Below are 12,685 nucleotides of genomic sequence, written 5' to 3'. Positions count from 1 at the left end.
GACACAACGTCTCGGTCGTCTCCGGGCAGGGGAGAAACGGCGGGCGGGCAGGTCAGCCTGGTACGGGAGACAGACCGGGCAGTCCAGAGCCAGACACACAGGCGTCATCACAGGCCCCAGGATGCGGCTACGGCTCCTGGCTCCATCGTCCCTTGAAACCATTAAGAGGGATGTCCATGGGAATGGCTTGCGGGCGCAGGGCCAGAAAATAGTTATCTTCTGTCCTGTGTCTGAAGGCATCTTCCTGACGGCAGGCCCCTCCGAGTGGGTTCAGGCACTGAGTTCAGACAGCTGGGAGGACTCCAACTCTCCCGAGAGGGCTCCACCCAAGGGGACTGCAGCTCAGAGCTCCTGCCTGGGAGACATTCTCTGAGGTCCCCAGAGGGGTCCGCTGGGACCCTCTGTCTTCAACGTCAGAGATGCTGCCTGCACGGGGGCATGCCAGGGCTGCATCTCTGCACACACCTGCACGGAAGCACAGGTACACGGAGGCAGGGGTACTAGGCACAGACCCCAGGGCAGCCCCTGAACCCGCCACAGAGGGGGAGACCAAAAGCCCACCCTCCCCTGCCACTCAGACTGCCGCAGAGCAGGAGAGAGGCCCACGGGCCAGCCCGGCCCGCCCACCCGGGGACAGCCAGGGCCTGCCACCAGCACCGCCACTGCCTGTGCCACAAGTTGTCTCTTTCGCAAGCTTCGAACGTTCCCACGCGGCGGCCCCCGCGTCGCCCCCGTCTCACAGATGAGGAGCCTGAGGGGTCAGGGAGCTTGAGGAACACGGCCGCTCAGTGGATCGTCGCGATCTGAACCCAGGCCGGCCTGGGCGCGGCGGCACACCTCTCAGGGCTCTGCGGGGGCCTCCTGGGGCGTCTGCTCCTCTGCCAGGCTGGGGGTCGGCTCCCCAAGCCCTCCTCCCTCCAGGAAGTCCCGTGGCCTCCCGGCATCCCTCACCCACCCCCCACACCGGGAACACCCGGCCGCTTGGACTTCAAGGCCTAGCTCTCCGCCAGGGGCTCTCGCCCGGGGCGGCTGCTTCCAGGGGACACCCGGACATCTGCTCCCGGGAGACAATGCTGCGTGTCCTGTCGATCTAGCCGGGAGAGGCCAGGGACCCCACCCAATATCCCACAATGAGGACAGATGCCAGCACAGAAGGATCTAGCCCAAAAGCCAGCAGCACTGAGGTGCATCCCCTCAGGGGGCCTGTGTGCCCACCCCGCAGCTCCTAACGCCGACTCTCCCACAGAGCAGAGATTCGGTCACAAGAAGCCTCCGCTCGCAGTGCCCTCTGTGCGGCCCGGGCAGGGTCAGCTCTGCTCCCAGGGCCCCAGTTTCCCCACCTGCACAGCAGGAATCATGGGACCTGGCTCATGAGGGCACGAGGACCAGACACCTCGGGGCTGCAGAGTCTCCGCCAGGGTGTGAGGCGGGGCTGCCGGACGGCGGTTGTTCCCCAGGACGTCGGGCAGCAGGAGAGGCAGGCAGGTGACCAGGAGCGCGAGGGGAGGGGACAGCCGTGATGAGGTCTCCGCGGATAAAGTGTCCGGAGGCCTCAACCGGGCTGGGCACACCGTGAGTCAGAACGCAGCTGTCATCCCCGCTTGTCTCGACAGGGGATTGGACTTTCTGTGAAACTGAGACCAGGCCTTCCTCCCAGGGCTGTTGCAGGCCAGGCGCTTAATAGTTGTTCAGTAAACAAGCTGGACCTTTGCGACAACTGATGGCCACCTCCCGGGCACCCCGGGCCTGCGGACGCCACAGTGTCCGCCGTTAACAATCCTCCTGAAACTGGCTCCTTTTTGACACATCGGCCTGGCAGCCGCAGAGGCGAGGAGAAGCCAGCCTGGGTCAGAGCTGGTGGCAGAGGTGTGTGTGTGTGCGTGTGTGTGTGTGTGTTGGGTGGACCACACGTTACCCAAGACTGGACAGCACGGTCATCTGGCTGAGAGGGAGTGGCAGCCCTGACTGTGACTGGTGGGTTCTCCCTGTCACCATGGGAAGGTCATTGGAGGGTAAAGACCCCCTCCCCCCTCCAGGAGGGCGGGCACGCACATGCTCCCACGCCCCTGGCACTGGTTCCCACATGGCACTGCGCAGCACAGAGAGCCAACCCTGCAGCCGGGGACAGCCACAGTCCCCGCCGGTCACCGGTTCTGGGGTCCTCGGATGCTCCTGAGTCCAGAGCTCCCTGGCCCAGCCTTCTGCGCACGCGACCTCATGACAAGCCTGCAGACACGCCCGTGCCTGGTCTGAGCGGCCCCCTCCGCAGCCCGGACCGCCACGTTCCTCCCGCTACGTCAGCCCTGTCTCCACGGCTTGGCCTCCCTCTCGTCGGGAGGGTCCTCCGTGGCGCACGCCATCGGGCTGGCCTGGGTGCATCTTTACAGCGGGCGGAGAAATGTCTTTCCTCCCGCGAGCCGTCGCAAGGCGCCTAGACGGCCGGCCCGCCATCAGACCACACAGTGGCATGCCCGACCATGCACAGAGCTCGGAGAGCCCCCGAGGGGCTCCGGCTGCCCCCGCAGCCCGGGTGCTGGGACCCAGGGCCCACTGCCACCCGAGGAGAGGCCCGCGCCCTGCTGCTGGCGTGGCTGCCTGGCGGTTTCGCTCCTGTACCCGTCTTTCAACACCTTCCAGAAACACAACCTCATTACACATGGCCCCATGCTGGTTCACTCGAGAAATAAAACTCAGAAACAAATTAAACAACAATCTCTTTTTCAACAGGAGGGGGCCGGGCCTCAGGAATACCAGGCCAGCGTCCTTGGGTTCCGACTCTCGGGGGCCACTTCCCCCGCGGCTCTGGCGGGATGAAAGCCAAGGCCTCCGTGTGGTTTCCACCGGCAGCGCGTTTGCATTTAATTTCCTTTGTTTTTCCTCCCGGCGTGTTTGCTCTGACCCACGTCCCTTTTATCGGGACTTTGGCAATAAAACGCAAAACCCTCCCTGGGACCCAGGGCCTAGCAGCACACAACCACAGCCACAGGCAGAGGCTGGCGGAGGCCTGCCAGACCCTCCCCGCCCTCTGCCACATTCTCTCGTGCCCCGTGCAGGCCGGACGCACCGACGGGCCTGGGGCGAAAGACCAGCAAACTGCTCGAGCCGGCGCAGACCGGTGGTCTCCCCTGGACGTGCCCGCAGAGACGCAAATAAAACTGCCAAGCTCAGTCCAACCAGGGACTTAAATCCAATTCTCTCACGGGTCCCAGAGGCCACCAATTAACATACCACGTCCTGCCCCGCCGCGCCCTGCTTCTCGGCTTCTCCAGAACACATAACCCAGGGGTCCTAAGAGCTAGTCCCAATTACACACCAAATTAAGTTTAAGCTGCATATATATATAAAACACGGGTGCCTGTAACGAAAATAAAAAAATAAACCCGTTCCAGTCTTCCTGTGGGTGAAACGTCTAACCTCAGTGCTAAGCCTCGGCCCACCTTGATTTACGACACATGACGCCAGCCGGCCATAAAAACCTGAGCTTAGGAGAGGGATTTGAACGTTCACCCAGATGGGCGGGCCAGGGCGACGGGACCCACCCGGGCGGCTGCCCGACACGGCCAGCTGCAGTGGCGACGGGATGCACTTGGCCCTGGACCCTCCCCCGCACGCCCGGCCAGTCGCAGACGTTGGCGGCTCCGTGGAGCATAAATGGTGAGACACCGCCCTCGTCCGCACGGCTCCAGGTTGAGGAGAGAGGACAGATGCAGGGAAGGAGGGAAAGCCGGCAGAGAGAGAGAAAATATTCCCTTTCCACATTCCACGAGACTCAGCATCTGGGCCCCTGATCGCATCACCCCTAAATCCCCAACCTGTCCAGAAACACAGATTAGGTGATTTCTGTTATGCCAACGTTTTCAGCAAAGTAGTCTGGCTTCTGCACACTAGCTGGTGTAACTTTTTTTTTTTTTTTTTTTTGAGTTGGAGTCTCACTCTGTCGCCCAGACTGGAGGGCAGTGGCCGCTCCCGGCCAGCACAGCCTCGACCCGCTGGGCTCCGGCGATCCTTCCCCCTCAGCCTTCCAAGTAGGTGGAACTACAGGCGCGCGCTACCACGCCTGGCTTAGTTTTGATTTATGGTAGAGATGAGGGCTCGCCAAGTTGCCCAGGTGGGTCTCAAACCCGCGGGCTCAGGCCATCCACTCACCTCGGCCTCCCAGAGCGCTGGGATTCCAGGCTGAGCCACCGAGCCCGGCCTAGCAACCCATTTCTCAGGATGTCTGCCTGTCACGAAGTGACGCACACGTGGACAGGCAGCGTTCGCTCACGGTGGGCAACTCCACGGGTCCCCATGGCAGGGGCTCACCGGCCACCCCTCCTGCCCCGTGTTTGCCCTCTCCTCCTGGGCGCCCAGCCCACGACGCCGCCCAGGCTCCCGTGCAGGGGCGTGGGTTCAGTCCGGCCTACAGAATGCAGGTGAGCTCCAGGCCTGGCACTTCCAGACACAGCTCCACACAGACTCCCACACGAGTGCTCCGTACCTTGTGCCCAGCGCTTGGAGGGCACTCCACCGACCTGGGGGAGACAGAGCCACAGGGAAAGCCGGCTGGAGTCCTGTGCGTCCCTGGGGAGAAACCCTGTAGATGATCACGTCGAGCTCTGCCAGGAGCACCCGAGAAAGCCACCCCAGGAGGCTTCCTGCCCTTGCCGGACAGTTGAGTGAGAAAGATGTGCTCACTGCGGAAAGCCACAGTCACGGCTCAAACGCGTCTTGAGTGAGAACCAGGCCCCAGGATTAAGGAGGAAGGACAGAAAAGGGGAGGCCGGCCTCTGCTCCTCCCACGGCCTCGACAGCGAACGACAGCATTTCCCGTGCGGATGGGGAAACTGAGTCTCAGAGAAGGAAGTGATGTGGCCAGCGGCTGGCGGCCGCCGCCGGGCGCCGAGCCTCCCGGCGGCTTCCCGGGCTGGCCAAACCCCTTTCAGAACCGGTGTCTCAGGGAGGCCCCAGGGAAGAGGCCGTTTGGGGCTGGGTTGGCTCAGAGGCAGGGTCGAGGCTGACCCGTGTGTTGCCCTCCGAACAGAGCTCGGCAGTCCCGACAAGGAGAACACGCGCGCCCTCGTGTTCAGCTATTTTTAAAAAGGAGATTAAAAGCACAGCCTCCCACGAATGACCTTGAGTTGCATTTTCAGCCCATCTGTCTTTACTCAACCCCCCACACCCTTCAGGCTAGTGATTTCCCGTGGGTGCAAGGGCCAATCCACTGGAGATGAGCCAGTATGAGGGTGACCCACTGCCACGGCCTGCCCGGGACTCAGGGGGTGGCTGGGGACTCGGGACACTTGGGGCTGAGGCTGGGGAAATTCCGGGTAAGCCTGGACACACTGGTCACCCTGGCTGGCAGTCAGGTGCCGTGTCCAGCAGCACAGGCCCCGAGGGGCGGCAGATAGGACGGGCAGGACGGCTCCATGCGGGCAACAAAGACAGACAGGAAGGCAAGGCGGCTCTCGTCTCCTGAAACGCAAGGGGCAAAGCCAGTCCCGACGTGCCTGCTTTTGAGACTTCGACCTGACGACAGACGGTGACGCCAGCACAAACTGAAACTCCCACCCCGGGCAGGAGAATCACAAAGGAAACCGTGACGGGGACGGCAAGAGGCGACACGTTCTCCGGAGCTGGACGTGTCACCCACATTTCCTGGTAGTTAGCACGAGAGCAAGAGAGGCTACCCACACCAGAGCTGGGGACCAAGCGGGGACAACGTGACAGATACCCACGCCACCCACACCCCCTTATCCTTGAACGCATCCGTTCGTTTGAAAACAAACAAAAGTCATCACCGTACACGAACCGTGTACACATACACACCCGTGCATGCCACACACTTCACCGTCGTGGGAACCACCTGCGACACTTTCAGGGGAGCCTGGTCACTGGGCGTGACTGAGGGATGTCATCACACAGTCTCCCTCATGCCACAGTCCCACAGCTCAGGCCGCAAGAACCGCACGCTGACGCTGAGGTCAAGGTTGGGTCATCGTCCCTGGGGAGAAACCCTGTAGATGATCACGTCGAGCTCGGCCATCTGCAAACCCACTTAGGCTAGACCCGGGCATCTGTATTTTTAAAGCTCCCCCGGGATTCCGACTCGGAGCCAGGACCGGGAACCACGGCTCAAGGCCCGGGGCTGGCATGTTTTTTCTGTCAAGGACCAGGTAGTAAATGTCTCAGACTCTGCAGGCCATGTGGTCTGTCGCAGCTGGTCACCCGGCTGTGGTGGGATGAAAACCGCCAAGACAATACATCCGCGGGCATGGCTGTGTTCTAATAAAACTTTATTTGTAAGATGAGGCAGTGGGCTGTGACATGCCAAGGCCTGCTGTCGCCTGATTGAAGCCGGCATTCCAGACCTTACGGGTGGCTGGACCACTCCTGGCCCAACTTTTTTTTTTTTCCTCTCACAGTCATTGGGTTTATTATATTTTACGATGAATAGTCATTGATACATAGAGTGTTAAGTTTAGTTTAAATTCAGCATTCAACATGAACTGCTTTATTTAATACGTTCACTACACTTACCAGAACTGAAAACTCTTTGGGAAATATATGACCAGACCCCCAGTGATTTGTGAATGCGTAATGCAGTTAAGACTGATTTCTAGGAGGGATTTGTTTACAGTCTGCTTATTATATATATATATGTAAAAAAATCAAATAGCAGTGGTGGGACGGAGGGGTGGCAGGTGTGTGTGTCAGCGTGGGCTTGGGGGGACAAGAAGACACGGACTCGGGTGTCGCTTGCGGACCAGGGTACCCTGTCGGGTTTTCTCCTCTCATCGCCGCAGCTGGTCCTGAACACCACATTGGACTGGCAGCCTTGGAATGTCTCATCCTCGCCTTTCTTTTCGTCTCCAGTCTTGGGAAGCCCCGTCCTCCCAGCCCCTCCCAGTCCTCTACTAAAATGCCCCTTTGTCTGAAGAACCCAAGAGAGCAAAGAGAAGAAAAACAACCCAGACACTCGCCCTTGATCGTTCTTCTTCTCATTTTGTAAAGGTTAAACGGAAACAGAGAATAACAGCCAGCAAGGCTACTTATAGCTAGACTTCGCCCCAGCTCACGCTTTGTTCAAGGGGCGTACCCTGCTGCTCCCGTTCCTAGCGCCACAAGGAACCCAGAATTTCCCTGCTCTTCCAAGAGCTCAGCAATCCAGCCTTCTGATTGGAGAGACCCTTCCATGAGGTTCCTGAGGATAGCTTTGCAGCCAACGCTTATCAGGGTCTGCTTGAATGCCTCCCAGGACGAGGTGCTCAGCACCTCTCTGGGAAGTGAATTTCACCACTGGGCAGCTCTGGTGGCCCAGCGTCCAGACATCCCTGAAGCCTGGCATCCTCGGGCTCCCAATTGGCCCAACCGTCGGCCCCCGTGGTACCCTCTGGGCTTTCTTCTCATCCACAAGATGAGCTTGGAGATGTTGGGAGCCTGATTCCGAGTGGCCTGTGTCTCCTCTCCCCTGGTAAAATATGTCCAGCTCTTCCAAATGTTAACGTTCCAGAGAAACACTAAAAACACACTGAAATATTCTACAACACATGACTCTGACGGGGAAGACGCCACCAATGTTTTTCAGACTCCTGAAAAATCTGGCAAGATGGAAGGGGGTTTTGTTTTCTTGAAGGACAGCGATAAAGCTTTCCTTTACACATGCTATGGAAACAAGTTTGTGAGGCACAGATTTTGATTTGGAGACGAACCCACACATTCATGGAGGAGATGAAAACACACAAATACATGAGAAGGGACCCATCATATTATGAATAGAGTCTCATACAAAGGGGCTTCTCTGGAGCAACAGGACTCAAGTGACAGTGACACAAACCCACACACACATCCCCACACACACACGTGCATACAGAGAGGACTTGGCTGTCAGGAAACGCATGGATGGATGGATGGATGGGTGGGTGGATGGTTGGATGGATGGGTAGGTGGGTGGTGGGAGAGTGGGTGGATGAAAACCTATCTGCCAGTCTGGTCTCTGCGTTTGGCCTCCAAAACTACCACGCCAGCCTCCCTTGCAGTCAGGGATGGCCAAGTTTGGCCCCTGAAGTCGAAGTGGAACTAGAAAGTGGGGCTTCCAGGAATGCTCTTGAAAAGGGAGCAGATAACGCTGCCGTGGACCCCTTCCCTTCTCCTTTAACCCTCTGCCTTTCTGAGATGAAGCTGTGAAGGTGGACAACACAATGGCCACTGCTAAGCAGGCCTGAGCAGTGGACAGAAGTAGCTGGTTCCTCAACGGCCCTACTGGACTCCAGAACTGGCCCAGGCTGGATGGCTGTGGGCTTTCTGTGCCACACAACAGATGCACACGTCCTCTTTGGTGGAGTCACTGTAAGTTGGGTTTTTGTTACTTGCAGCCGAACGCTATCCTAACTGATACGTGAAACACCCTCGTGTTATTACGAACTCATCACGTGGGATGGTGAACAGACTGCTCACACGACCAGCTCCCTACTGCTGGATATTTAGGCTAGCTTCCATTTTTTCTTGCTGCCAGAGACTTCAGCGATGCACGTTTTTATGCATAAACACCTGCGAGTCTTTGAATTTCTACATCGCTTTACAATCTGCAAAACTCCTTCACCTCCAACCCTCTCGTGAAGCCCAAGGAAAACAATTCAAGACAGGGTGGTTCTGCAGCCCAGTCACAGGCAGCAGGCTCTAGGGACATCTTCCCCCCTCCTTCATGGCCCCCAGCACATCTAGGTTTCTGCTCAAAAGTCATGTAACTTCTGGAAACCCTGGCTGTCCGTCGCCAGCAAGAAATGTGACATGCTCACACACCCTCAACAGTCAGGGAGCGTGTCTCCACGTTCCAGAACGCTGCAGTCGGACCCTGTCGGAGGTCACCGTGCTGAGTCTGGAAGCCTGCCTCTCACTTCGGGCCCAGGGAATGAGTGAACGCAGGCGATTAAGGCATCAGCAGAGGCCCATAACGACGGCACACTGCTCTGAAAAACAAGGGCAGGTTGGCCCACGACCTTGAGATGACGAACCACACGTTTGGGAGAGGGTAGGGGATGGGGAAAGAACGAAAGGACAGGCACCCGAAGAGGTGGCAAGGACCAGGACATCTTGAAAAGGTATTAGGAGAGGGCTGGTTCTTAACCACAGCACAGGAAATCTGCTCCAGGGACCACCTGGAACCAAGCAGCGCCTCCTCTAACCTCTGGATTTCCTGAGAGCACGTTTTATTTCCCACATGGTACGGGACAGGCATTTGGCGTCTGCGCCGGGTGATCTCACGGGCGTGTGTGTCGGGGTGTCACGGGGCCAAAGGCAACGTCCGCCTTCTTAGTTCTCAGGGGAGGCGAGAAAACCACCACCCGCCATCCTGCGCGGAGAAGGCTCCAGACCCTGCGCGTGCTCTTTGTTTTGTGGACGAGGTCCAATCCTTCTGGCTGAGTAGCGAACCCCACATTCTCATGAAACCAGAGGCGTAGGAGAGGGGTGCGGCTCCTACCAGGTGACCTTTGCACCCTTTAAAGCCTATCTGCTCCCCACGCGTGCCATTCGGATGTCTTCAATTTGGTAAACAGAACTCGTTCCGTGCGGAGCAAAGAGGATTTGGCATCCATATCCCCAAGGCCACTGATGTCCCCGGAGTATGAGAACGAGAGGCCTGCGCTTCCGGTGTTCCGTGTGTGGCGCTGAGCATGTGTGAGGCAGGTATGGTCGTCTCTGTTGTCCAGACGAGGAAACTGAGACTCAGAGACGGAATGGAATTTGGGGCGCAGGATCACACCGGCTCTAGGCCCTGGAGCGAGCAGTGGCACGGCCTTCGAGGGAGGACAAAGCCTCCCCCGAGGGCCCCGCCGCCTCCTTCACAGAAAGACAAGTGGTTGGGAGGCACCCCTTTCCTTTGCTTCTTCTCAGAGCTGCAGGCCCAGGTTCTAACTAAACGCAGCCCAAGGCCCAGAGCCAGGCTCGGGACTCTACACAGAGACCGGTTTTCTGCCCCCGGCCCCTGCAGGGGAGGAGGATTAGCAAAGCAAAGCCTGACTTGATTGAAAAATAACTTCCCTCCAGGCTGCTTTATGGCTTTGCGCCTCTTCCTCCCAGTCTTGCTGTGCCTGGGCCCAAGACCAGGGACTCAGGGTGGTCCTTCCTTCCGCGGCGGCCGGAAATGACCAAAGGAGCGCCAGGGGTGGGGGGCAGACCCGCTGAAGGGAGCAGCAACTAATGAATGTTTTTAAACAGTTTACAAGCCAAAGCAACCAGCTGGAAGGGGTCGAGAGCCGGCCCCTGAAGCCAAGCTGCCTGGCCTCACTGCTGACCGGCTCTGTGGGGGTGGGCGTGGGAGATAAGGCCTGACAACAGTCCGCGGCATCGGGGGTCCCCATGAGCATGACGTACACATGGCAGCGAAGGAGGTGGGAGCGACCTTGACCCGGACCTGGACCCGGACCTGGACATTCACCTCGACACTAGTGAGATCAGTCCAGGCAGGTCCTGCCGTCCCTCTGAGGCGTGAAGGATCTGGCCTTGTCCACAGACAGGTCTGACCTTTGCCCTTGGCTTCTGGGCGGTGACCTAGGTCATATCTGAGAAGCCTTCTGACCACGTGGGATCTTGGTGTAGGACTGGCCACACCTCACAATCTGAGGGTGGGGGCTGGCCACTCCAGGAAGACCGGGATTTAGGGTGAGGGCTTTGGGTCACACCGTCTCAGACGACCTGGAGACTAATTTCAACTGCATGGGTAATCAATCAATCAGTCATGCCTCTGTGATGGGCGATCGATCAATCAGCCATGCCTCTGTGATGGGCAATCAATCAATCAATCAGTCATGCCTCTGAGATGGGCGATCGATCAATCAATCAGTCATGCCTCTGTGATAGGCAATTGATCAGTCATGCCTCTGTGATGGGCAATCAATCAATCAGTCATACCTGTGTGATAGGCAATGGATCAATCAGCCATGCCTCTGTGATAGGCAATCGATCAATCAGTCATGCCTCTGTGATGGGCAATCAATCGATCAGTCATATCTGTGTGATAGGCAGTGGACCAATCAGCCATGCTTCTGTGATGGGCAATCAATCAATCAATCAGTCATGCCTCTGAGATGGGCAATCAATCAATCAGCCATGCCTCTGTGATGGGCAATCAATCAATCAGCCACGCCTCTATGATGGATAATTAATCAACCAGCCATGCCTCTATGATGGGCAATCAATCAATCAATCAATCAGTCATGCCTCTGAGATGGGCAATCGCTCAATCAGCCATGCCTCTGTGATGGGCAATCGATCAATCAATCAGCCATGCCTCTGTGATAGGCAATTGATCAGGCATGCCTCTGTGATGGGCAATCAATCAATCAGTCATACCTGTGTGATAGGCAATGGATCAATCAGCCATGCCTCTGTGATGGGCAATCAATCAATCAATCAGTCATGCCTCTGAGATGGGCAATCGATGGGTGGTTTCCGGAAGCCCCTTGAACTTGGCCTTGGTGCCAGCAGTGCGGGGGGGCTCAGGTGAAGGCTAAGAATCCCTCAGCCCTGGCAGGTTGCTGCTCCAGGCCACATTCCCAACCCCAGCCCTCTGGGGCTTTGTGCCAGCGACCCTACCCGCCCAAGCCGGGAAGGTCAAGGGGACAGAGGAAGGGAGTCACGCCTGTGCTACGGATACTTTCGGCACGAGCCCAGGGGTGCCTCCGCCTGCACTGCTTCCCCCTCCAGGCTGTGGCTTACCCACAGGTCTCACGGTTCGGAGGCAGGAGCCCGGGGTTCAGCTCCACCGCCACAGCTCGCCCCAGCCTCGACCCGCTGGGCTCAGGCGATCCTTCCGCCTCAGCCTCCCGAGTAGCTGGGTCTGCAGGTACCTGCCACCACACCCGGCTCATTTGTTTTTTTCTTTGTAGAGACGAGGCCTCCCTCTGTGGGCTGGCCTCAAACTCCTGGGCTCAAGCGAGGCTCCCGCCTCGGCCTCCCAATGTGCCGGGACGACAGGCACGAGCCCCCACGCCCAGCCGAAGAATGCCACTGGATACATTTTGATCGTCCCGCAAATTCGGGTCCAGTCTCAAACCTACGTGCAGAGAGACGCAGGACAATGTCGCCTGGCACTTCCTGGGCACGTCCCAAGAACGAGCTGGGGTGCTCACTGACACAGCTTCTAGGCTCGGCCCTGACTGACAGGCCCTAGGTGCCGAGTGCGGGGGCCTGGGAATCTGTATTTTGGCAGCCCGCGGCAGCTCCCGCCCGGGCAAACTCAAGAACCGTCGTCAAAATGGGGAGGGCCCGGGGTCTCCTCCTGGCAGCGCGAATCTCGGGTCTGGGCCTCCGTCCCCATCGACGGGGCTGATACTTCCAGCCGCCTCGTCTTCCCGGGAGCACAGCTATGAGATGATGAGCTTGGAACAAGCCTGGCCCCAAGTCCGGGAGTCACAGGCACCCGGAGTCCAGCCGGGCCCATCTCCCAACCCCCAAGCCCCCACTCCCCAACCCTAGGCAGCAGGTGCCACCGGCTCTGCTCCCACACTCCTTGCAAAAGGCAAGCCGGCTTCTGGGTGACTGGGGTACAAGGGAAACACCCAAGCGCGATGTGAGTCTGGCATCCCTGAGAAACAATCGATGGTGTGGAGAGCTGTGCCTGGCTGGTGGGAGCTGAGGAAACCCAGCCCCCCACACACACACATCTGTGACACACACGGCAGGCACCGGTCGCGCGGCGGCCTCG

The 12,685-nt window shown here is 58.5% G+C and overlaps 1 protein-coding gene across 1 annotated transcript in view; it reads right to left on the bottom strand.

The window, feature by feature from the left end:
* CLMN (calmin) overlaps positions 1-12,685 on the bottom strand; it is a 210,891-nt gene that overhangs the window by 44,144 nt on the left and 154,062 nt on the right. Inside the window, exon 2 of the mRNA XM_008059063.2 lies at positions 4,481-4,514. Coding sequence (XP_008057254.2) covers positions 4,481-4,514 — 34 coding nt within the window. The remainder of the gene's footprint in view (positions 1-4,480; positions 4,515-12,685) is intronic.

The sequence above is a fragment of the Carlito syrichta genome, unplaced genomic scaffold, assembly GCF_000164805.1.
Source record: "Carlito syrichta isolate Samal-C Ts95f unplaced genomic scaffold, Tarsius_syrichta-2.0.1 Scaffold90636, whole genome shotgun sequence".
In the NCBI taxonomy this organism is placed as follows: domain Eukaryota; kingdom Metazoa; phylum Chordata; class Mammalia; order Primates; family Tarsiidae; genus Carlito; species Carlito syrichta.
Note: the sequence above shows the minus strand (reverse complement) of the source record. Positions and strands in the feature narration are given on the sequence as shown.